This window comes from Primulina eburnea, chromosome 6 (genome assembly GCF_022965805.1).
Source record: "Primulina eburnea isolate SZY01 chromosome 6, ASM2296580v1, whole genome shotgun sequence".
NCBI lineage: Eukaryota > Viridiplantae > Streptophyta > Magnoliopsida > Lamiales > Gesneriaceae > Primulina > Primulina eburnea.
Window position 1 is genome coordinate 35,252,555 of NC_133106.1, and position 26,040 is coordinate 35,278,594.

General features: G+C 35.3%; 4 protein-coding genes and 1 non-coding gene across 10 annotated transcripts; 3 read left to right on the plus strand and 2 right to left on the minus strand.

Annotated features, from left to right (window-relative positions):
* The first annotated feature begins 1,337 nt into the window (after positions 1-1,337).
* On the plus strand, positions 1,338-5,886 carry LOC140834696 (probable WRKY transcription factor 20). The gene is made up of 6 exons (XM_073199761.1): positions 1,338-1,676; positions 2,653-2,847; positions 3,384-3,897; positions 4,534-4,681; positions 4,750-4,905; positions 5,215-5,886. Exons 1-6 carry the CDS (start codon positions 1,338-1,340, stop codon positions 5,696-5,698), a joined length of 1,836 nt encoding a protein of 611 aa, XP_073055862.1. The 3' UTR covers positions 5,699-5,886.
* A 636-nt stretch (positions 5,887-6,522) lies between these two features.
* Positions 6,523-6,619, minus strand: LOC140835606 (small nucleolar RNA Z122). The gene has a single exon (XR_012118928.1). It is a non-coding gene; the product is annotated as a small nucleolar RNA Z122 (small nucleolar RNA).
* A 2,356-nt stretch (positions 6,620-8,975) lies between these two features.
* LOC140834697 (uncharacterized) lies at positions 8,976-14,453 on the minus strand. Of its 3 annotated transcripts, XM_073199763.1 has the most exons (7): positions 14,160-14,453; positions 13,330-14,014; positions 12,638-12,735; positions 12,401-12,523; positions 10,468-11,193; positions 9,967-10,183; positions 8,976-9,883 (listed from the first exon to the last, which is right to left on the minus strand). In XM_073199763.1, the coding sequence occupies exons 2-7, from the start codon at positions 13,622-13,624 to the stop codon at positions 9,378-9,380; spliced, it is 1,965 nt and encodes a 654-aa protein (XP_073055864.1). In that variant the 5' UTR covers positions 13,625-14,014; positions 14,160-14,453; the 3' UTR covers positions 8,976-9,377. The 3 variants fall into 3 exon arrangements, with proteins under 3 accessions (XP_073055864.1, XP_073055863.1, XP_073055865.1); XM_073199762.1 differs by having other exon boundaries at positions 13,330-14,453; XM_073199764.1 differs by having other exon boundaries at positions 12,638-12,702; positions 13,330-14,452.
* A 1,102-nt stretch (positions 14,454-15,555) lies between these two features.
* On the plus strand, positions 15,556-22,682 carry LOC140834699 (DEK domain-containing chromatin-associated protein 1-like). Of its 4 annotated transcripts, none has more exons than XM_073199767.1 (12): positions 15,556-15,713; positions 16,310-17,069; positions 17,188-17,221; positions 18,589-18,668; positions 19,304-19,363; positions 19,444-19,557; positions 19,660-19,740; positions 19,834-19,911; positions 20,689-21,130; positions 21,265-21,377; positions 21,760-21,790; positions 22,150-22,682. In XM_073199767.1, the coding sequence occupies exons 2-12, from the start codon at positions 16,383-16,385 to the stop codon at positions 22,314-22,316; spliced, it is 1,887 nt and encodes a 628-aa protein (XP_073055868.1). In that variant the 5' UTR covers positions 15,556-15,713; positions 16,310-16,382; the 3' UTR covers positions 22,317-22,682. The 4 variants fall into 4 exon arrangements, with proteins under 4 accessions (XP_073055868.1, XP_073055870.1, XP_073055871.1 ...); XM_073199769.1 differs by having other exon boundaries at positions 19,450-19,557; XM_073199768.1 differs by having other exon boundaries at positions 15,613-15,713; positions 16,321-17,069.
* A 713-nt stretch (positions 22,683-23,395) lies between these two features.
* LOC140834698 (nuclear transcription factor Y subunit B-3-like) lies at positions 23,396-25,159 on the plus strand. The gene has a single exon (XM_073199765.1). The coding sequence runs from the start codon at positions 24,316-24,318 to the stop codon at positions 24,832-24,834; it is 519 nt and encodes a 172-aa protein (XP_073055866.1). The 5' UTR covers positions 23,396-24,315; the 3' UTR covers positions 24,835-25,159.
* The last annotated feature ends 881 nt before the right edge of the window (positions 25,160-26,040 follow it).

The following is a 26,040-nucleotide window of genomic DNA, read 5'->3' on the forward strand; positions in this document are numbered from 1 at the left end:
ATTCGACAACCAGATCGGATGTTTCGATCTACAATTTTAATGTTGCATAAGAACTTATTTTACTCGTTAAAACAATTGATAGCTATTATTTTGTGATATTATTAATTAATAAACGTGAAATTAAATTTATTGATAAATGAAAAAATAAAGAGGTTGATGTTGTCATGTAATAATAAGATTTATTTCAAGTACAAAATATCAACGTTGGAATTAAAAAACTTTAGAAAAGTTTTACACCCCGTTTGGTTCGAGGGATTAGGAGTGATAGACTAATTTATCCGACTCAATCAAGTGTTTGGTTCAATTTTAAATAAACTTACCTTATCCCTCTTAGGTATGATTAAGTTATATTAGGTAGGTTAAAATAATACCTCCTCACCCCCTAGGATTATTTATCCCACTCTTAATACCTCTTATTTTTCCGATTTTACCCTTCTTCTAAATTCAAACTCACCATCATTTCCCGCCACCGATCGCCGCCGGCCAACCACAGACGGACCGCCGACCACGGCGAGCACCGGCCGACCAGCGACGAACTGCCGACCACCGGCCGATCACGGCCGACCGCGGTTAGCGACGGTTTGTAAAAAACCGTCGCTATTAGCGACGGTTTGTGTAGAAATGTTTGTCATAACACCGTAGCTATTAGCGACGATTTGTTTATAAAACGTCGCAATTAGCGACGGTGTGTTTAAAAAACGTCGCTAAATGTCTAATTTTTAGTAATTAAAATAATTCAAAACAAGATCGGCGACGGTTTCTCAAAAACCGTCGCTAGTAGCGACAGATTGTTTTCCCACAAACCGTCGCTATGAGCGACGGTTTTTTAGAATCCGTCGGTAAGTTTCCGGCAGCCGTTTCCGGCCGTCTCACCTACTGACCTTTTCCGATCGACCATTTCCGCTGGCCGTCGGCCGCCACTGTCGCCGTCGCGAAGAGAAAGGACAATTTCGTCTTTTCATCAAAAAATTCAAAATTATTCTACACTTAAAAATCTTACCAAACATAATATTATTTTACATCATATATTATAATTCTATCACAATCATTTTCTTTATCATTTACATACTAATCATTAGTTTATCCTATCCTTCCAACCAAATGCAGCCTTATCGTAAAAATTAAATTTTTCCATGTGCTGGTACAAAGAGTTAAATATCAATTAATAATAATAATAATAATAAATGAAATAGATGGAAAAAATAAATGATTGAATATCACAACGGGGAATATTGGAAAAACTGGATGAGGACAAGTCACTGACAAACTCAACTCCGTCCACATCTGAAACCCGTACCCCCCATTTCAATTTGTTACAACAAATAGAAGTACCGGAAATGTCCATATTACCCCTACCCATTTTCACGTCGTCTCGAAAGGCCCCTCCCCTCTCCCTCTCTCCCATGATGGAAGACTTCCGGGCCCTCTCTCACTCTCCCTCCGATAATGCCTCGGCACACGTGACCTCCACTCCCGAGCACGTGCCAGATGGCGGCTCCTCTGTAGCTCCGGACGCGGCTTTTCCCGGAGGCGGCTGTGGATCCAGCAATGGAGCTAAGTACAGGCTCATGTCTCCGGCCAAGCTCCCGATCTCTAGGTCCACATGTATTACGATTCCTCCTGGACTCAGTCCGACGTCATTTCTCGAGTCACCTGTTCTTCTCTCCTACGTTAAGGTAACGAATCTGTGGAACTTGAATTAGCTGATTTTTGCTTGTTAGTGGCTCACTTGCGATAGTGTGATTGGTTCTTTAAGCTCCAACGAATCAGTTTCGGATCCGATTCCTAGCTTGTGAATTAAGTCTCTTCTGGAGTTAACTTGCAGCTCTGTGTAGCTGATATGATTAAATCTGAAGGATTTAAGTGCTCCTGAGTGAGGAATTGGCTGTCGTAGGTCTTGGTTGTGGGAGTACTTTTTGAGACCTTTAAGAGTGTGAATGGCCAAAAATGGTGTTATGCGAACTAAAGGTGCTTGTAGTAGTGGGGTATTTGTGGAATGTTTCAGTTGATTTTATTATTGATCTGATCTTTGGTTCTTTCTCATAATATTGCTGATCGTTGAATTATTTTCCATTTCATTAAGAGGCTCATTTGGGGTATATTAATGGGATGTGAATAAGATGTGTGATTCGGGAACCGTTGGTGTCTTGTGCTGAGGAAAATTATATTAGTTTCTCCATGGAATTATCTGCGCGCTTTTCCAACCTTTTCGAATATTTTAAAAATAATTTTAGAAATATGATATTTAATTTCTCTTTTGTTTCTTTCACTTAGTGAATCTCTTTTACTTAATGGTGAATGACATGTTATTTTTTGTTATTCTGCCTACAAAAAAAAAGATGTTTCACTTAAATGATTAGCTTCTTGAATGGGCGTCAAAGGAATTTATGCCACTATGATTATTAGGATCAATCCATAAAATTATTGCTTTCCTGTTGAGCTTGATAAATTTAAGAGTCTTTTTGGTGCATATGGGATTGATGGTAAAGGATCATTTTCGGTTTCTTTTCTAATGCGTGATAAAGGACGGAAGAACAAGAATCTCTAATTGAATAGATTGGAAGGTTATTAATGCTATTTAATGACTGTGGTGAGACTTGAATCCTCGACTGTGACCCTTTTTGTCCTTCCTATACTTTATCAATTTTGCAGGTGGAGCCTTCTCCAACCACAGGTTCTCTTTTTAAGCCTCAGTTGATGCAACGAGCTTGTGAAAATTCAATGTTATCATCTGAGAAACTTTGTTCCCGTGGCCATGCTGTTGATGGAATAACACCACGCGACTTTGAGTTTAAGTTCCTCGTTGGATCTAATACCGTATCAGAATTATCATCTGCAGGACAGGCTGTAATGTTCAGAATCATTGTATTGTGTGATTATCCTTATTATGGTGTTCTCCTCCCCCTCTTTAGCCACGGGATAAATGACTATGGTTTACAATAAAATGAGTTGGAAAATGATTTTCGTTTCACTTCCTCTTCTTTCTTAGGTAATAGCAATAGCAAATCCTACTATTGTTTTTTGATGGGAATGTGAGTTTGAAAATAAAAACGAATCATAAAATGAGTAGCAGATTCCCCCTTACTCATTTTACTTCATGATCTTCAAACAGAGACCAGCTATCATTTGTTTGCCACTCTTTGCAACTTCGCCTCTGTCTTATTTGACACCCATTTGATTTAATCATTGGATTCTAGTATACGTTCTTCAAATCACAAATCTCCATGAACTAGGATTCATTTACGTCAAATGGTTCCCTTTTTAGCAATGCATTATTGTCTCAAAATTTTAAGTCGATACATAGTGCAAAAGGTCTCATGACTCGTAGTTTCATGAGTATTGACTAATTTTTTCACTAATATAATAATTTCTTCATGACAAAGATTCCAGTGGGGTTTAATGCAAATATTCCATTTGGTCAAGCTCAAGATCAACGATTTTCACAATCATCAGCACCTCCAAGTTTGGTGACATGTGGGCAATCGGAGTTGAGAGTATCTGCGCCTATGAGTGTGCATGAGTCATCAGCCTGTAGTACTGTTGATGAATTAAATAATGGAAGGCACTTGACTCCAACTATCATTACTGATCCTAAAGATAGCAGCCCATTAGCTACAGCTGATAGAACATCAGATGATGGGTATAACTGGAGAAAATATGGGCAGAAACTGGTTAAAGGAAGTGAGTTTCCACGAAGTTATTACAAATGTACTTATCCTAACTGTGAAGTGAAAAAGATCTTTGAACGATCTCCAAGTGGACAAATTACTGAAATTTTCTACAAGGGTTCGCATGACCATCCAAAACCACAAGCTGCCCGTCGACAAAATCCTGGTGCTCTTTTATGCATCCAGGAGGAGAAATTGGATCAGAGCCTGTCATTCATGGTTCAAGAGGGTAAACACGCCAAACTCTGAAAAATTTTTCTTTCCAATTTTTAAAATGCTTGACAGCATGAATTTTTGATGGCCTTGAGTAATTCCATTAGACTTGGGTGATCAATATGAATGAATATATTTTTAACTCAATTCTTTACCTATTAAGTATCCAGCTCAAGGCTAATCACTGCTATGCTTATTAGTGACCCTAGCTTGAAAGCTTTATTCATCTATTTGTTTTTCCACGGCTAATGGGCTTTGCAAATAATTATTTTGAGTTCTTTCTGATGTACATGCTTAAAATGGAACTGGTAGGAAGAGCCGGCAAATTTGTTCGAAATATTTGTTTTATAATGATGGAATGTTTTGAAGGTGGTTAACTTTCTGGGACAAACTTTGCTGACACGGTTAATTTTTCAAGAATTCTGATATTTGTACTCGGGCCTGAGCTGGTCATCATCTTAGGTTAAAGTCATGGACGATGGTGTTTGTGCTTGACTTGTTAAATATCTCCACTGAGTTTTTGTGTTTGAGTGCTCAAAGTGCAAACTCCGCTCAGCCCTAGCCAGCTCAACGAATGGAGCTACCAACCATGTTTTAATTATGATGCCCACATTTTAATTTATTTCTAATTTCACTTCCATTTTTGCTAAAGACAAATTGAACACAAGCAATTTGGAGCCCAGTGTCTCTTTGGTGTTGTCTCCTCGGAAAATGAACGAGGATGGTGTAGATGGTTCAGGTTCACAATATCTGGCCATCAATGATGAAGTCGATGAAGATGATCCTGTTTTGAAGCGGAGGTATTGCATTTTTAGATTTGCCATAAATATATAATAGCCATCTTAATTTCTGCTGAAAACCTGAGCAGGAGAATGGAGGATGATCTTGATGTTACACCTGTTGTTAAGCCCATTCGCGAACCACGAGTTGTCGTTCAAACTATCAGTGAAGTTGATATACTAGATGATGGGTATAGGTGGCGAAAGTATGGACAGAAAGTGGTTAGAGGGAATCCCAATCCAAGGTATGTTTCAAGTCGATGCTTAAGCCTGCTTTTAAAGATCAAGTAAAAGAACACTGTATTGCATTCATTCTTCAGATCCAAAGTGGTAATTAATCTTTATAGTTTCTATTATATAATATATCATCGTTTCTTATAAAAAAATTCGTGTTTCATTAGCAATTTTTCCTTTTTCAAAAGTTGTATCAAATCTGATTTCCTAATTCCGAACAATTAATTCAAACACAAGACCACATCAAGGAGCAAGGACCTTACCAGCAGAGTACCTGAGTTGTCAACAATTTTTATGAACTTGATTTTTGCTATTCTTAGGAGTTACTACAAGTGCACAAATGCTGGATGCCCAGTTAGGAAACACGTGGAGAGGGCATCACATGACCCAAAAGCTGTCATAACCACATATGAGGGTAAGCACAATCATGATGTACCAACTGCCAGAAACAACAGCCATGAATTTGCTGGAAACGCTCCGTATACCATAACTTCAAAAATCATGCCAGAGGAGAGTAATTCGCTCAGCCTTGATCTTGGCGTCGGGATTAGCCGTGTTGCTGAGAATAGATTGAATGAGCAGACACGTGCCTCAAATGCTGCAGACCGAGACCAAATTGCGCTACATGATTCCGGTATGAATGTAATTCAACAGTCCCCTGCTTGCTATGGTATCGTAAATGGTGGCTTTAATCTGTATGAAAATAGAGAAAATCAGGTCGAGGTTCATAGCTTTCAGACTCTGCCCATCCATCCTTCTAACCAATGTCCACAAAACCCTGGAAGAATACTTATGGGGCCTTAAAATTGTTTATGTATGTTGAGAAAATGTAAAGTAAATTTCGATTATCTTTTACCGTCATTTCTTATTATGGAGCGGGGAAGATCTTGTACCTAGGTAAGTTAGGAATGCTGCTGCATCTACTTGTGTATTAGATGTTCCATGCCTAAAAGGCGTTCCGTTTCCAATGCGAGCCTCTATCATGTTCTTGATGTTATAGTTCATTCATTCACACGCATTAGACAATTTCACGGGTGCAAAATTTGATTATGAAGTTATGAGTTGAATTCCACATAATCAGATGCCTATATTTTCATTGGGGTTGATTTAGAAGGTTGCATGGTAAATCTTGCGTCTAATGAGTTTGTGGTCTTGGTTATAAGCTTTAGCAAAGGAAATTTTTTGTAGCATTCGACGCACTCATGCGTCTAATAGGTTTGAAAGTATCCGATTCTATGGTTTTGAGAGTAAACACACTACAAATGGTGGGATGAATTTTTATAGGTGGTGGTTCTGCGTAGCGGATGATTGAAAGATATCACGAACCTCTAGCTAGGGTGTATTTTTTTTCCATAGAATGGAGCCCTGCGAGTAGGATACGATGCTACATTCAACTGCAAGCGCCACCCATGGAATGTAAAAATAACAATCAACACAAATCGACTGGAATCTACACACAGTAGAATGATCTACTTTCGTGTTAGCACAAAATCCAGTGATCATCGACAGAACAAAAATTAATGGAAAAGAAGAAAACTTTTTTTCGCGGTGCACTCTTAATTTTAACAGGCACCATAAAATCAAACGGAAAAGTTAATTGAAAATCCTTCGATACTGCAACAACAGAGTTTGGAATCAGACTGACGTGCAAAAAATAGGTTCAGCAAAGCAACAGATTAACTGAGCCTCTGACACAAATCGAATTAATTAACATCATTTCCCAAACTCAGTTGTTCTTCCATGCTACTTGAAGATTGAAAATCAATTAATGGACAACAGCAGAAAATCAATAAACCTCCGGGAAGAAATTGGAAACTCCGGGTTCCTCATCTTCGATTTTGAGGGAGAATATGGCGATGTGCATGCATATATAAGGGCGTGATTCAGCGCTCGCGTTCAGTGAAGAAGCTCATTGCGGCTGAGGGAAAAAAACCCTAACCCTAGATTTGAGAGAATCTTCGCTTTCTGATTACTATATATATATATATATATATATATATATATATATATATATATATATATATATATATATATATATATATATATATATATATCGTTTTTACCAATTATTTCAAATATAACATAATCACAAATATATTTATATGTTAGTTTATATTATAACGGGAGTGTTTTTCTCTCTATTCAAATAACATTAAATCATGTGTGTCGCTTATATTTTTATAAAAGTTGACATATATGTTGATGATTCAACGACTAAATTTGATGAAATTATTTAGGAAAAAATACTTCAAGAATAACATAAAATAATCTTATATTTACATAAGTTAAAAGATAACTATATTTAAAATGCATTCAAACAATCTGAGTGCATTTGAAACATATAGCTTAAATCAGTGTTTTCATAACTGTATGGTTTGAGCAAGAACTAGTAACGGGTTCGGAATGAAACGCCCTAAAAATTGTTTAAATGGTCGAATCGGCTATAAACCTGAAAACTGACTCAATAGTTGAACCATTTTTTAAAATTTTATATTTTAATAAAAATTATTTTTTAAAAAATCTTAAATTTAATATTATATATATATATATATATATATATAATTATTTATAATTTATATTTCGATGAAAAAATTATTTTAATAATAATAAATTTATTAAATTTATTGTTTTTGTTTTAAAATTATATATAATTATAATTGGTACTTAAATATATGTATACAGTTATTTAAATTAAAAACTTAAATAGATATATTTTTGTTGTATATTTATATTCATCTTATATGTATATTAGATTTTAAACTTAATAAATATATTTTTTTATTATTTATATATTTATTTAATTTTTTTGTGATTCAAAATATATTGTTTATGATATAATATTATTTTTTATATTTCGGTCTGACCGACCGAAGCATTTTTCAAGATAAACTGATTTTGATCATTGATCTGGTTATGAAAGCATTGTTTAAATGCATTCATATAATCGTAAAACAATAATTTGACACTCATAATAATTGATAGACACATACATTTAATTCAACTCAGATTAGAAGCATTGATGGAGATATCAAGATAGTGATTTAATTCACGTCAGGTTGGGGATGATGACGATAAATCTGGCCCATCTTGTTGCAATTTCTAGATTTTGAAGTAAGAATAATGACTATGACGAATATTTGATTTCTGCAAAGTTGAAATACAAATTCGTATATAGAACTAAGTAGTGGGAGCTCGATGAGAACTTAATCCGAGCGTTGATTAAATAGAGAATCTTCGATGGAGATGGTGATTTAATTCACGTCAGGTCAGGATAATGATGACAAATACGGCCCACCTCATTACAATTTCTAGATTTTTTGAAGTAAGAATGATAACTATGATGAACATTTGATTTATGCAAAGTGGAAATACAAATTTTAACATAGAACCAAGTACTGGGAGCCTGACGAGAACTTAATCCGAACGTTGATTAAATAAAGAATCTTCGATGAAGATGTTGATTTAATTCACGTCAGATCGAGATAAAGGTGACAAATACAGCCCACCTCATTACAATTTCTAGATTTTTTGAAGTAAGAATGATGACTATGATGAACGTTTGATTTCTGCAAAGTTGAAATACAATATATAAAGTTGATATAGATCAAAATAATTATCATACTTTCTAAAAGAAATTAAGTGAAAATGTAATCAAAATCTAATGTTTTTTTTCCCTCGATAAGTTTTGAGTGATGCATACTTTTTTTTTAAAAAAAAGATAAACAATTTTTGGTGAAAAATATTTAGATTTAATTGAAAAAATATTATAAAAAAAGCTATCAATTCTTTTACTATTTATAAGAAAAGCAATTAATATATATACCGAAAAATAAATTTAAAGTTCAAATATCAAAACAAAGTTTTTTGAAGGGAAAATTAAAAAAAATCAAATTTAATAAAATGCGAAATTTGCAAATCAGCCGGATCCATTTAAACAATCCAACCGATTCTTGACCTGTTTGACCCGTTCGACAAGTCAAAACGGTTTTCCACACTTTCGTGATCGATTTTCGGTCGAACCAAGTGATCCGGTCCGTTTTTGAAAACATACATTGATTACGATCACAAATACATCACTTGAAATAAAGTGCGTTTGAGTTTTAATAAATGATATTGTTATATTAAACACAGTCAACCTTGTCATAGCAAGAATCCACCCTCCCAGAAGATATAGCTCTTAGCCAGGACAAATGATACAAGAATTTCAGGTTACGGGTGCGGGTACTCCTTCCCACTGTGGAGTGTGGACTATACGGTAAAGGGGCTGGACTTCTAGAATTTCAAGACCATTTCTAGAAAATTTTCTGCTTCGGAATTAAAACCCAGACTTGCAATAGAGCCTATAACTATATACAACTATCTCGACGGACAAAACAAACTTTACGACCACTTCTAACCATGATCACGGAGCCAAGCAAGGAAAATTATTTACGTGGAAGTTGGAGCGATCAGATTTTTCACTGTTGCTGCCTCGCATTTCTGCTCACTCACCAGTCGTGAGTACAACCAAGTTGTTGTCTTTGTTTCCATCACCAACATTAGCGCACAAGTCAGTAAGATAATTTTCTTGATCACACTTCATTTGTGCATCTGTTAAGTCATAATCCACAGTGTCATTGTCGTCGAGTTCATGGGTATGGCTCGCACGGTTTTCCTTATCTTCTGCAAATTCAAGTACTTGGTGCTCATCATTGGCATAACCATCTTTTAAAGGGACATTTGTCAGCGTCATGCCTGACAAATCAGGAATTTCTTCAAAAACAGCACTGAGTATGTGAGTTGTGACAAGTTTCTGACAGGAAGGAGGAGAATTTTGGGACTTCCTTTCCATAGAAACAGCTGAAGATTTTGAGAGCTTGGTGTCTACACTAGCTGAAGATATGAGGTCGATTATATCAGGGTTTGGCTTGAGATCCACCCACCGTCCGCCAACCCAATCTCTGGAAACTCTAAGGTTCTTTAACTCGATATTCAAATATAAGTTTTCACCTGACATCATATTCAGTTTCCTTAGAAACACATAAGCCGTTGGGGGATAAACACTTTGCAATTGAGAGCAACAGGAAACAAACCTGGAAGATAAACTCGGTAACGTTGGTTTATTGGATCGTGGGCATCAGAAACAACCCCTTCCCACCAACCATCACTCCACCACACGTCAACTGGATCTCCAACCTCAAAGGTTGGGTTACTTTTATTGCAAGTATAGAAGGGTCTAACAGTTGGGCGACCAGGATGTCTCATTCCCAGTCTATCAGCTTTGGCCACTCTATTCGTTGGAATCCATTCCTGCAATTAGAAAGAAATAGTAAAAATAGTAAAGTGTTTCCTGTGTTGAGGAGTGACTACACAAGTGCAATAACTGGCCGTGGCGCATTAAACTACAACGAGCTGCAGTAAAATAATAATAAATTTTTTCCAACAAATGCTTATTATATGTTGAATCTTGTATTAAGAATACCTCTCCTTTAGTATTGAGAATGTCACGACAACATTATCAGTTTATTTGTATCCCCAAAAATAACAATGGTTTCAAAGTGAATGCTTCGACCATGGGCTGTGATAATTAATACCTCAAGATTGGAGCAACCATCTTCATCCCTAACATCATCGTATGATATTTTAATCTGTTTCCTGGATATCTCTAAAACTGAGCACCTGAACCAACATCCTCGAATACCACTGTCTTGGCAAAGAAACTCGATCTTTTCATTAGACCTAAAAACTGGCGCACATGGAAGTTGGTCTTCAACATTCTTGAGGAAACTTTGCTCCTTGCTCGATACATCATGTTTAAGTTTCTGGTACGATAGATCATACTTTTGATTCTCTCTGCAACTTCTATTCCTTTTAGCTCCCACTTTTACATCATCCTCTGAGCTATATTCTTCCTCAAAAAAATCAGGGCTAAAACACGAGAAAATCGATTGATCAAAATATCCACGCAAGTTACTCAATTTGAAAGGCTTTATTCTGTTACTCTTGAATTGTCTGAAGCAAAAATGCATTTTTCTCAACATATCACCAGGGAAAACTCCCAGGCATTTCTCATAGTGTTCACGAGTTAAGACTACTGCAAGACCATCAACACATTCTGCACTGATGACTTGTACGTAAGGAGTGATGAAAACTTCTTTAGGATGAGGATTCCGTAAAGAAACAACTCCACGGACTTCTTTGTTGTGGTGAAACCATCTCACTTTAACCTTTTTCTGGCATTTTCTATCTTCATACATATCTTCCAAATATGCAATATAGCGGCTCTCTTTCTCAGCCATCACAAAGACAAATGATTGTACCTAATGTAGAATCCATGAGAAAGAGTTGTGAGTTCACCAAGTTAATTGCAGATAATTCAAAAAAACTTATTGGTGCTAGGACTAAGAGTTTGGAATGCCATGTTGAAATTCTTAAGCATGCTGTAATTTTACATCAGATATCGTCAAAGTCACAAGTGCTTAAAAAAGAGTTAAGAACTGTCATATCGTAGAAAACTCAAGTCCACGGTTCTTGATTATCACGCATTATTTTTTAAGGTTTTGTGGTCTTATTTATGTTCTGTAAGAAGACTGGAATGTTTCACCGAGAAAAACCGCAGAAAATTTGATATCTACTGAATAATGAATATTAGTACAGAGATTTCTTGCTGCAATAGTAAATTAATTCAAGCATGGTTGATATTTGATTGAGTTGCATTTTTTGATAGAACGTTTGGTTTGAATTAGATTTTTGTGTTACATATACGTTTGCGCAAGCTTTAAGATATTTTCCAACTAATTCAGGTTTTTATTTGATTTTTTGACTTGGTCGGCTAGACTCGCACTTAAAAAGAATTTAAATTTCTATTTACTTACATACATTTTAATTTTTTGTGGTAATGTTGTGCCTTATGTGGCTTATTTGAAAAATCAGTCTAGATGCGTTTTGAGTTTTCATTATAAAGTTGGATTGCTACAAATATGAAAGTTATATTTGTAGCAATCGTAATAAAAGATGAGTTCATACAACATATTGCATTTAATATAAAAAGATCATATTATTAAATCTTATATTTCGTTTAATTTCGTAGGATATCAATAATCAATGAAAAAACTAATACTTTAAAAATAAAATTCTTTACACGTAAATATTACTTTACACACACACATAGAGTGTGCTTCGACTGTATAACAATCATCATGATAATAAAGACAGCGTGTAAATTTTCTATTTTAGTAAAAAACAAAATTTATAGCATCGTCGGAGGACATGAAGTCCTACTGACGACTCTAAAATATTTAAATTGAAAGTCCAGCTTGCAATCCTAAACTTTTGGCATATAAAGTACATGCGATAAACTTAGATTGAATATGTATGCATCCAATCATTAATCGTTAAGAAACTAAATGAGTCACTTCAAGTTGTTTGCCTAGTCTTACCCAAATATTCAAATAGAATATGCCAAGAAAGCAAAAATGTCAAACTAGAAAACTCAACAATTCTAAAATTTATTAAGTTTTAACTTACCTCAATTGAAGTTTCATTCCTCTTAAATGCTGGGTAATGCTTCAACTGTTTACCACATGTCCATGCTGAACCCAACCACTTAATGTCTAATTGATGACCTTGCAAGTTCCTTCGTAAATGGTCCTATTGTACAAGTTTGATGGCACGTAAATTACATGTTTCAGAATAACATGTAAACATAAAACAAATAGCAAAACGACTACATCTGGCCCCCAAAAAAAATAAAACAACACGTACATTATGAGGAGGCATCTGCTTTAGCTGTGCATTGACGGTGGTAGGATCATCTTTGGGGGGTGACACTACATCCAAAAGGTTACAATATGTCAATTCACCTGAATATGTTGATTTACTGCGAATCCTAATCAAATAAAATGTCAAATATTTCCTTGCGCCGTCAACCTAGCTGATTTTCGGCAAGTAAATAATATACACTCCACCAAATTTTATTAGAATCCTGTATATCCAGGAAAATTATCATAAAACATTTCTATAAATAAAAAATCGAATATTTTCACAGCTTCTAACTTAAAATCAGAAAACTTCCATTAGAGAACGCCAAATCATGTATTACTATTTTCCATCACAAACCACCATCTCCTTAAACCTTGCAAAGAGTTAACTGTGAATCCAAAGTAATAGTAATATATGAGCTATGAGCATAAAAATTCTACCAATATTTGATTTATAAAAGTAATCAAAATGATCGAAAAAATGGAAACTTTAAATTATTAATTAATTAAAGACAGGCAAAAAGAGAGATTGCTTGGCAAACTATGAAACCCGAGGAAGAAAGTTCAAAAACATGTATTGCATTTACAGAGGCTTGATTGCCAAGAGATTACCACAACGACAAAACAAGTACTACTACTACTAGCACAATCAGCATGTACCCCTTACAATGGGAAAAAGAAAAAAAGAAAACCTACTGGCATAATCTTCTTGCCAATGCTGCTTTGACAACATAGAAGTAAGCCAATTCACAACCTCTCTTCTCGATCTCCATCTGAATCCGGCATGAACTGAGTTTTCGGCCACATGAACACTCAGGAACTCTTCAGATACAACATAAAACATGTGCCTAACACTCCTCTCAGTGCCCACGACGGCAAGAATGGATTCCCCTAAATTATCCTTCAAAAAATAGTGAACCACACGGTTTCCCCTCTCTCTTGACACAAATAGCTCTTTCCACTCCACAAAGTAGTTTTCATGCGCAGCCATAATGTACAACTAGAATGTCTTTGAGCGAAACTAGGTTAAAGCAATAGTCTTAATCTGAAGGAAAAGCAACCTCACAAAATCTGAAGAGTTATCTAAACTGCTATTGAACAAGATGTGTAGAACCTTCAGCTAAACGAAGCCTAAAAGGATATAACAATACAAAGGAAAGACATAAAATTAAAATTTAGAGGTACCCCATAATGAGGTACCTTGCTACCCGACGAGAGGAGCAAATTATCCAAACAGCCGCAAGTCTGAACAAATTCAACACAAAATCTCGAAATTTTCAACCTTAATTTTGACGAAACCTAGACTCCTCCAAGACCCAAATTCTAACGAGGCAATAAAACAATCCGTCTAGTCACAACTGAGGTAAACTCACCAAAAGACCTGGTAAAAAACAACAAACCCGTGTTAGCTGACAAAGTTAACGGCTCAAAAGCTAAAAAAGGTAGCGACTTTGCAAGGCTTTCTCCCTTGAAGTAGACAAATCATGACGAAAACCAAAATGGGCAAACATGGTGAGAGCAGAAACCTAAATACAACGAACAAAAAACGAGTTCTGAGTAGAATTTCATGTCAAGAAAACCCACTACGAAACTCGCAAAAAGTAGGAATTATTTTTTCATTATTTGGTTCTTTAACGCTGGTAGGTGAGCTGAAATCAAACTAGAGAGGATTAGTCGTGAAATATATGTGTTCTGAATCAAAACAGTAAAATCTCCCAGAAAACTGTGAGAATTCATTCTCCTGAAGAAACGGAGAGGAGAAAGGGAACTGCGAGAGAGAATATAGGACTGGTGAACATGGAACAGGTGAAATGAAATTAGGGTGTGGGCAATCCGACGCCAACGAGAAAAGTAGGAAACCCACTATCGCAATGCATCAACGGCTGGTAAATTATCACGTTTTTCTTTTTTGTATTTTTTTTAATTTTTTAAAAAATAATTGCTTGATTAGTCCAACTAAACAGGTAGTGTTTGGCTAATCTGCATAGATTCTCCTGTCTACATATAGCATACTTAGTCATAGTTTGGTACATATCATAAGATAAATATGTGATATATAATATAAGGATAAGTAAGATGTAGGATATTATATTTAATGTTTAATATGATTTTAATAAGAATGATTAAATTTATATATTAGATTGTAATGACAAAATTAACATTATCATAATAAATTTTATAATTTCAAAGTTGTTGCTTGAGTTCATATTTTTTATTTGTTCATGTGTCGATAGTACTTGCATGATTTATTTATTTTACCTAATTTTATATATTATATAATATGATAATTGAGCCCTTGATTTTGTGAGTCAAGTCAAATATCAATTTTTAAGGATAATCGAGTGATAATAATAATTTTATTGAGATTTATAAAAATTATTTATATAATTATCTCGAAATTATTTATATAATTATCATATTATATAATATATAAAAATATATAAAATATTTATTTGATTTTAATTTCTACTAACTAGCATAGATTTATAAAAAAATCATTTATAAATTGAGCGTAATTAAGTCATTTGTAGTGTCTTTTATCATTTGATTAAAATTATCACATCTTCTATTAGGGATATTTTATCCTTCTAAAAAATTATTTATCAAGGGCCGATGAAAATTATTTATCAAGAACTCATGATATTATTTATCAATCCCTCTCTTATCCCATGTACCAAACTTATGCCTTAATATCATCCTCGAGTTAATTTCATGGTAGATCTAAATTATATAAAAAAATATTAATTTTTATCTTATATATAAAATCTACTCATTTCACAAATAGATGTCACGATCTCATGTCGTAGCTATTTTTCAACAGTTACTTGGAAGAAAAATGTAATATTGGCCTATATCGAATAGATTTTGTCACACATCTCAGACATCAAACTAAATCTATTTCAGAATTCCGTCCATTGCCTTCTATGACTTCGGCGTTTTACGTGATTTGAAATCCGGATTTGAAGTCCGCGATATAAATACCTGGCTCCAAATGTGAACCCCACCAGCGCTTACGTTGATACGAGAAACACCAAAACAGACAGGAAGTAGAGAGAGGATACGCGAGCTTCCAATTCTCTGTAAGTTCTGGTTTTCCATGTTAGCCTCTCTCTCCTCTCTCTCTCTCTCTCTCGCTCTGTGTGTGTTTAGGTTATTTCTGCATATATACTTGCGTTTCCTCGTTGTTCCTTTCTGAATTTGACTTAAATTAGCGCAGTTTTGGTTAGGGTTTGTAATTTAGTCGAGGGATTTAATTTTTGTAGCTGTTTGATTCTTTTTGCTGTAAGTGATCTGATTTTGCTCTTTTTTTGGGTGAACTAGTGGTTTTGGGTGAAAATTTTTCATGGCATTAAACTCGATCTCCTCTTTTCCTCCATCTCAGCATTTTATATGGCATTAAGCTTGATTCTTTCTTTAGTTATTCTACCGTGTTTGCGGGATGCACATTTGTTTAGATTATTTCTAGTCCAATTATGCATATGATATTTTTTTCATGTTCATATGATTTAGCTAATCACCTGAATTTTCCTTATTGTACTTGTCTTGGGTTACATTGTTAAATACTGTTAATGATGTTCATTCTCTTTCATTTGTTGAGTTTTTCTTTTGCTGGTTCATAATTTCGTTACTGTGGTAGTTCATCTGGATATTGTTTATGATTTTTGGTGTGCTGTAGTTTTTGTTCAGCAAAAAAGAGTTTTTGTGGAGAGGTCATAGACTTTTGCTACAAACTGTCATGGGTGAGAAAGATGCAGACTGCAGAGTTGGTTAAGCCCGAGTTTGTGGCAAATGGGAATGTTGAAATGGAGGAAAAGACAGATCCTGTGGTGAAGAAGACTGAGGAACGTCATGATGGAGTAACAGAAATGGAAGAAGAAAACAAAGTTTCCGAGAAAGTTGAGAATAACAATATGGACAAAGAAAAAGTGAATGATAGCAAGGAAACTGAAAAGAAAGCAAAAAACGAAGATGTAGTGAAAGAAGGGGGAAAAGATGAAAGAATGGAAGAGACCGAGGAAGAAGAAGAAAAGCAGCAAGTTGCAGAAGAAAAAGTGGACATGGAGATTGAGGAAATGAACCATGGCCCTACTGAAAAAACCGACGCTGATGCTAAGGTCGAGGACAAGGTGGATGTAGTGGGAGAAGAGGAAAAGCCGAAAGAATCTAAAGAGGAGAGGAGCCTGAAGAATCGTCTGAGAACAAAGAGTGGCAATGGCGAAAAAGAAAGAAATATGAAACATGAAACAGAAGACAAGGAATCAAACACCCAGAGGGAGATAAAAACTAAAGAAACTAAAACCTCGACTGATAAAAATGAGGGGCAGAAAACCCCCGTGGCTCTCACAATTGATCGGCCTGTTCGTGAAAGAAAATCTGTTGAGAGACTTGTGGCCTTTATTGACCAGGATGCTGCTAAGGAGTTCAAAGTTGAAAAGGTTTCCATTTAGTTCGCACATTGTTGTTTGCATCCTCTCTGTAAAATTCACTTCTTTATTGTATGAACTTTAATGATATTGAAGATTCACTCTTTGATGCCTTGGTGTTTGTTTGCAGGGTCGTGGAACTGCGCTGAAAGATATCCCAAATGGTATTCTTTTTACTAATTTTGATTCCTTTGCTAAATGTATGTACACCAAATTTTATTCCACGCCTAAAGATTCTCAGCATGGGATGCGATGTTTGCTATGCTGATGTGTTTTTCACTTTCTTTGTTCTCTTCTCATATGAATTCAATGGTGAGCAAAGGTAAGTGTTGCAGCATCGTATTAGAGCTTGCTTTAAGACATTAGGATGGTTGCGGGACTCAATGTTGTGTGTGTGCTCCAACAAAGCTGGATCACTTCTAATTTGCGATTTTTTGTTATCGTAGCTGAATTTTTCTTTGTACTAGGAAGTTAAGTGAGTCTCATGAGTCTCTTTTTACCATGTCATAGATGTTGTATGCATGCTTAGCTAGCCTTTTACCTTTTCTATTGCATAGCAATGGTTGTGTTTAACGGGGTTTAACTGGAAGGACGTTATCATTTCTTGACAAAATAAGCTTGTTCCAAAGAATATTTGAAGGCTATATTTGAAGATTTTGAACCTAATAATTATGGGTTTTAGAATGCTTCCCGATTCATAGTGAAACTCATATTCCCATATCAGAAATTCCTAGTGTCTTGAGTTTTTCCCAGCATTGCAAGGATTTGCATTTGTTTGCTTGTTTTCTCTTTTATAGGTTTTAGAATGCTTTTGAAAACAACCAAGTCATGAATTTGAAGTATTATAACCAAATATGACAGGGCCTGCTTCTCATATATACTCCCCATGGCCAAATGAGATGATAAGCATTTTGCCTGTATATTTGAGTGTGTGCATTGAAGGATTTTTATCTGTTAAGATATCCTTTGTTCCATTTATGATTTTCAGACAAACAGATTTTTTTTAATAAAACGACGATTTTGAATTTTGAATTCTTGTGTTGTTATATGCATTTCAAGGTAATAATGGCGACAAATCCGTCAAAAGTAGCCATGGTGAAATTTGGCTTTTATCCGAACTCCGAAGTGCTAGTTTGAGAGTTGGTCACTAGTGATAGAAATAATGATTTCTTATGATATTCCATCTCCCTATTCGTCAGATTGTATGTATGTACATTCGCGAGCATGCATGTCTGAATGGTTATGCGTATAAAATTGAGTTTCTATTCAACACATAAAGAGAAATCTTTGTGCTAGGTATCTTCTAGGTCTTGCTGATGGGTGTTCAAATTTTAGATCTTACTCTTATTGCGGTAACACAGATTCTTGTTCCTTAAAATATAGGTACTGAAACAATTTTGTTAGAATTTTTATTTTAACTAAAATGAACTTGACACGCATGTTTGCCTTGTTTTTAATATTGTCCTGTCCTGCAGTCATATAATTTGATTTGATGTTGTTTATGAACTATGAACTGTATTTATTGTTACAGTGGCTTACAAGTTGTCCAGGAAGAAAAGCGACGATACCTTCAAATTGCTGCATACTATTCTCTTTGGAAGGAGAGGAAAGGTAACGCTTCGGTCTTTGGATTTTTGGTTGAGCTTCCGATCACACTGTTTTAAAGGTGTTACTTCCCATGATAATATCATATGGCTTATATTCGATTCCACATTCATGTAGTTGACATTCTATTTCCATTGTGTAATCCCCTCCCCCATTCCACTTCTACACGCAATTTGAATCCCTCCCTCGACCTCTTCAGATTCTCGGGAAGTCGAATTACTCGCGGATTCTGTCATCAATAATTCATTGGAACTCCTTAGTGTTCCGTGGTGCATGGAACGAAAGACCTAAGAAAGGAGATCACAAAAACCTTTATTCCACTTTTCAATGCCGAAAAACGCCGAGCTGATATGGAATGAGTCTGTCATCATGGGATTATAATATTTTTAAGTTTGCCGGAATCAAATTTTAATTTGTGAGACACGTTTTTCTTTAAACATATTTGGTTTTTGGTGAGTTGATTTGTCAGTCGGAATTTATTTAAGTCCTGCAAATTTGCTTGAAATTATCAGTGAATATTATACTCTCAATGCATCCATCTGGTTACCTCTAACATGTCAATCTGCTGTAGTCTGCTTTTTTTTTCTTTCTTTTGTTGATAAGTTCAGATTTTTTTAATTTGTGCTTATGATGACCTCCAGGCAGCTCAAGTTAAGAACAACATATCAAGATTCTCTGGGTTCGCTTGGCATGATGATGAGGTAAAGTAGAACTTCAATAATAAGTTACCTATCAATTGGATCTATGATTTGGCTATTCAGAAAAAACCTTTGTGGCATAGTCTCAGGAAAAGCAAACACTAAAACTTATAGAGAAACTTGACAAGATTTTCAAAGATAAACTGGTCGAGTTTTGTGATGTCCTTGATATACCAATATCGGCTACTGTAAGGAAGGTATGTTGATATCTCTGTAGCTCTATTGCAAAGTTCGTGACTATCCTTTCGTCTTTGTTTTGTTTAAAGAATTAAAATCTCAATTTGTTATTTTACATTCAGGAAGATATCATTTCAAAGTTGATAGAGTTTTTGGTGGCGCCTCATGCAACCACCACTGAGTTGCTTGCTGAAAAAGAACAGGTGTACTAAGTTCACTTTTTAGTTTGACTGCCTTGTTAAATTCTTCCTCTCCTGGCTTATAAATTTTATGTGTGTATTGTGTACGTTGATCAGTCAAGTAAGGGGAAAAAAAGAAAGAGAGAGAGCAAATCAGCATCTGGGGGTAGCACACTTCCAGAAGGCTCAGTGAAGGTACATTGTTCTAAATGCATGAAATGTTATTGTCAGTTGTCAACTTTCTTGTTTGTGTTCTTGATGAATATTTGCCGTATTTTCATATGTGAGCTTGTAGTCGGTTTTTATTAGCAGCCTTGAAGCTAGAAACATAAACGATTTTGGGCTTGAGTTCAAGTACAATTCGTTTGGTTTGACTTTAATTATCAAGCTTCTTAGTAAATGCTCTAATTTTTGCTGGTGTTCGTCGAATTTTAGTTTATTTATAGAATATTAATTAAGATATTAAAGCTTATGATCGAGGCCGCAAGCTATATGGCAAAATAGTCCAGGCCAAATTCAGGTGAAAAAATATTCGAACTCAGTTCGACTTTGACAATTACAAATTCAAATCAAATTGAATTTTATTCTAGCTGACTTGAAAAAGCTCTCGTGAACATGCTCGATTCGATTAACCCTAGATTACTGCAGCATATGATGATTTCGATTGGTGTTCAGTTTCTTTTGTATTTTTTAACGAGTTGTGGTGTTGCGTGTAACTGTCATAAATAATTTGAGGTTCAAGTCTATTCTACTTCTACCTAAATCCCTTGGTGCTCACAGAAAGAAAGAGAATATACAATCTGATAAAATATATGTGCATGTGGCTTTGTGCTTTTACCTTCCAATTGGAAGCTCCTCTATGAAATTACATTGAAGAAACAATATCATATCAAGCAATATAGCAATTGACTCATATGATTGTTTGAATAAGTTATTGGTACTTGTACAAGATTTCATCTTTCTCATATACAGAGTCAAAAGAAAGCCAAGGATACACCAAAAAAGGATAGGGAACCTAAACCCGAAGATGGATCAGAGGAAGATGGGGAAACATATGTCAAGGATGATAAAAATAATTGTTCAAAGAGGTCAGAAGATGAGGAATCTGAACCTGCTGAACGTGAAGAGAAGGCAAATGAATGCGAAGGATCTGATAAAGACAAAAGAAAGAAGAAACAAGGACCAGCAAAGTCCTCTTCAATGAAGGGAACTGCCAAGAAAACCAAAACCAAGAAAGTAACAATCTCTAAAGAGGCCAGCCTTCTGCCGAAAAAAGAAGCTCATAAATCACCGTCAAGTCACCCAAAAAGCAATAGGGATACTAGTACGAAGAGGTCCTCTTTTAAAAAGAAAGATGAATCGATCAAGGAGAAGACATCAACTCCAAAGACAGCTTTATCAACTGTGAGCCCTGGTGAGTATTGTATATTCTAAGTTGATAAATTGTTCGTTGTTAAAAAAATTGGTGAGTATATTCTTTTGTTTTATCTAGGCTCCCATTAATGAAAATCATTCTTTTGACTTTTGTTTTGTTGATGTGGGATTAAGGGAAAAAAATACTGAAAGTAAAAGACAATCTCAGGGAGGAGAAACTAAAGCCAAGTGACGATGATCTTAGGAATGCGATTTCTGAAATCCTTAAAGAGGTTGACTTCAATACAGTAAGTGTCATATATTCTTCTGATCAATTTTTTTGGTGGTTAGGCGAGGAAGATAGATGGTTTGGTTGTTAGGTGAGAAGATAGATGGTCTGTTTTCATACTTTCGTACTCTCATGTTGGGTCTGTTGTCGAAGTTAAATAGACATTTACATATTTTTGTCTTCTCCGATTGTTTGGGATTTTTTCCTGCGAAATGGTGATGACTCAGAATTCATTAGAAGAGTTCACGAGTCTTGAACGTATAACTTCTCTCTTGATTTCAGCTCTAAGTTGTGAGAAGTGATATTAACCTGCTTTCTTGCAGTTTTACAGTATTTAGTGGATTAATTGTCCTTTTCATTCTCCTGATAACGTACCCAGCTTATCGAGTTTAATTTTACAGGCCACCTTAACCGACATTCTGAAGATGCTTGGTAAGCTCCCATCTCCCCTTTAAAATCTTGGAGGACTTGGAACTATCCTGCCCGATTATCCCCTCCTTTCCTAGTTTCGTTCCCCTACCTGTTTCCAAACCGATAGGGATTCTCGTGGCATATTTCGAAACTCTCAAATTCTCTACAATTTAACGAGGAAAGTGTTTTTTTTTGTTATGGTCCTAATTTTACAGCTTTATTTCTGCTCCAGCGAAGATATAATTACTGCTCGAGCAGATTTGTTGACTGCAATAGAAAGAGGATTAGATATTTGATGTCTTGTTTTCCATTATGTTAAAAATTTGATTACAACCCGATCTTCTACTTTTAGTGATAATGAAAAATTATCCTCGTTTCAGCCAAGCAATTCAATAAGGATCTGATGCCTAGAAAACCATCAATAAAGCTCATGATTCAGGATGAGCTCACCAAAATTGCTGATGCTGAAGAGGCTGATGATGAAAAGGATGAAGGTTGTGTTGTCAAAGATGGGAAAAAACCTTCTAGCCAACGTGTTAAGGCCTGACAACTTATCAGAAACTGGTTGTACACTATTCCCTAACTTGCGTCGTTCTTTTCCTCGTAATCTACATGGACCGTCGCTACTTTCTTTGAGTCGAAGCATCTGTAGTTTTACTGTTACTGTGATTAACTGGCACCCTTGTTTCACTAGGGATCCATAGAATTAGTTGCAGCTTGTGATGTACATGTAGATAAAAGTCTGAGATTTTCTCTCTCTGAAGTCTTGAGCCTTGAATAGGAAACCCCCTGCGATTCCAAAACTGTTGTAAGATATCATAGTTGATTGTAGGATCTAGATTTTAATATTTTGGTGTGTTTCGATTATCTACGTTTAGCAAATGTTTTAGTAATAAATAATAATTTAGTTTTTCTTCGTGTCACATAATTCTTTTGGTTGACCATATTTGTGAAATCACCTTGAATTTGTCGTGGGCGAATCTCTAGCCTCTCTTGTTTGAGAGCTTTTCGGAAGAAGGAAGTGTTGGAAGCAATGATACGAGTTTGATGGGACTAAACATAATTTCCATATTGAATAAATAGAAGATTTTACTTTTATTTATAAAATTTAACAAATTTTATAATGTAATTTTTTGTTTATTTGTGAAGTTTTACCTACATACGAGATGCAAACCGACAATATTTTCCAGAATAGACGAATAATGTACAAAAAAATGTTCTTTTTATTTGCGACAAATTTATTTGGGTAAGTAACAATTTTTGTATTTTATTTGAAATGTAGTTCGATGAAAAGAGATTTAAAAGCTAAAAATGTGTACTTAATCACTAGATTTAAGTATATTAAATAAAGTAATTGCAAAAGCGTATTCATTAATATAATACAAAATGTCGGTCGTTAATATAATCTTATATCGGGGGAAATCAATTTTTTTTTGGTTAGTATATTCCAATTAAGTTAAATAGTTTTTAATATTATTTTGCATATAAAGATAATTTAAATTGAAATATCGTAAATAATAAATAAAAAAAAAGAGGAAAAAAGTACAAGATTCCTTTCCAATTATTGGTCCACCCTTTTTCTTGAACAGAGAAAGTCGAAAAGTTGACTTGGATTCTCCAACTGAAAAGGCAGTTCAAGCTAAAGCAGTACAGTTGCCCAACACTGATTGACTCGAAAATATCCGAGTAGTTGGAGTGCCCGCAAGAGTAGGATCGAGTGCTCGCAAGGATAGGATCGACTGAACACCTTTGCGAATCAATGCAAATCAGAGTTTCTTGCACAGATAATAATATTTGTAATAAAGTGGCAAAGAGGGTAAATGGAGCAACTCCATTTTCAAATTATTATATTTATAAAATGATGATATCCAATAATATCTACTAATCATAATTTTTGTAAAAACTCGCATCAAACATAAATAAGGTCTTCTTTCCGAAAACTACGAATTTCCAGCTAGAAAACATAAATAATAGTAAATAAAATACAATTTAACCACTTTAAATTATTAAAAAAAATTCAGAAAACTATATTCAAGCAACAAAAAATAAATAAAAAAAACTTTTAAACAAGAAAATCAAATAAATTATAATAATATTTTACTTAATTAATCGGATAGAGAATTACCTTGTCCTATAACCAATCACAACCCATAAACATGACTATCACCAATTAAAGTGAAAAAGGAGAGAGGGTGTTTGATTGGCAATGTGATTCGCTGGCGAAAGAAAGAAGAAGAAGCTCGACCAATACCCACGTGGCGGATACTGAATGAACGGCAGAGATCTCCTCACCCCGACAACCAATCGGACGACGGAGAAGTCCGTCCACAGGTCACAGAAAGTTATTGACATACAACAGTCCACAGTAATCCACGTCCACCTACGATCGTGTCCATTATAAATTCTCTCTCCGTTCCAAGTTCCAACCGCGCTAACATGTCTGTATTTCTCCGCCGCCGGATCTAATCTCCGCCGGTACTCGTTCTGTCGGTCGAGTATTTATTTCATTTTTTTCTGTATATGTAATTTACTCTGCCAGACCTGAGATGGTGGATTCCGATAACGAATCGTGGGGGAACAGGGACGGAAGCGAGGCCTCCCAAAGAGATCTGGACAGGTTTCTGCCGATCGCCAACGTCAGCAGAATCATGAAGAAAGCGCTGCCAGCGAACGCCAAGATATCCAAAGACGCAAAAGAGACGGTGCAGGAATGCGTTTCGGAATTCATAAGCTTCATCACCGGCGAGGCGTCCGACAAGTGTCAGCGGGAGAGAAGGAAGACAGTCAACGGCGACGACTTGATCTGGGCGATTACCACTCTCGGGTTCGAGGATTATGTGGAGTCGCTGAAGATTTACTCGCATAGGTTTAGGGATACGGAAGGGGAGAAGACCGCGATGGCAGGAGGAACAGGGGATAAAGAGAGCGGTGGTGAGACAGCCAGCGGAGGCAGTTTCGAAGGTGCATATGGGTTGATGGGTGGGCACCAGGGACCCGTTTATGGGTACGGTCCTGGTTGTGGGCCGGGCTATCATGTTGGACCAGGGTCGTCCGCTCGAAGGTAGTGCAATCGTTCTCATGTACTAGTTTTAACTGGACTTTGGATTATTTTCTAGGAATATTTCACCTAAATGTGTGTGGGCAGTGTCTCATGTATAGATCCAGGATTCAGATTTAGCCACAAGTATATGGGGTCTATTATTTTTTTTAAAATCACAAATATGACAGATCTGGACCATCTAAATCCTGTGAGGCAGGTAGGATCGAACTATCCGATTTTCTAACCAAAAACATATTTAGCTGAAAACATTTATACTATTTTACTAAGTTTGCTCTTCAGAGGATTAAATGTAATAAATACAATCGATATGAACAAATTCATTTCAACTATGTAGTTTTTATTTGAATATTAGTTTCATACCCTGGCAAAAAAAAGATTTAAATTATTTAAATCATCGATTTATTGAAATATACGATCTTACGGACGAAATGTGGATAGCCAGGATAGGTGCCTCTTTAAGGCAAATTAAAATAAAAGATTTAAGGATTGGAAATCCAAGAGTGTATAATACATAGATCATCCAAATAAAGTGTGGACCGATTATTTTGTTTGACGAACAGATTGATTTGAATGTTTGAGTTTTTTTTTATAATTTATTACATTAAATAATTAAAAAAATTGAGTTTTTTCGGTGAAAAATCTCCAATCAAAACATTTCTTTAGGTTCACTTCGTACCCACAAAATTGTGGTATTATGTCATACAAAATGTGGTACACTTCATGTGGAAATGTGATACACTTCATGTGAAAATGTGGTACTAAAAAAATACTCAGAAATTGAACATAAAAAAAATCGTTGGCTGAAGACCTGAAAATCAATTTCCCGAATAATTTTGTGTAATTTGCACAAAATTATAAACCACCGACGAAGGTGTATCCCCGCTCATGCCTTGCCACTTGACAGCCTGCAAGAGCACCATGCTTTTACTCTCCCGAACGTTTTTTACCTTATGAGGACGAATTTCTGTCCCCGACCTTTTCAAATATTACCATAATTGCCATCTTTATTACCTCATAAACGACACCTCTTCTCCTACAATTTATTTATTTTTCACTGTTTTGTCGGTGCACTGAATCATAGTACGTATTGATCCATGCACACACGTCTGTATTCAATTTTTTAAAAACATTATTAAAAGATTAAAATCAGTAATCTAATACATACTTTTGATATGGGTTCTACATAAATCATATTAAATGGTGAATAAAT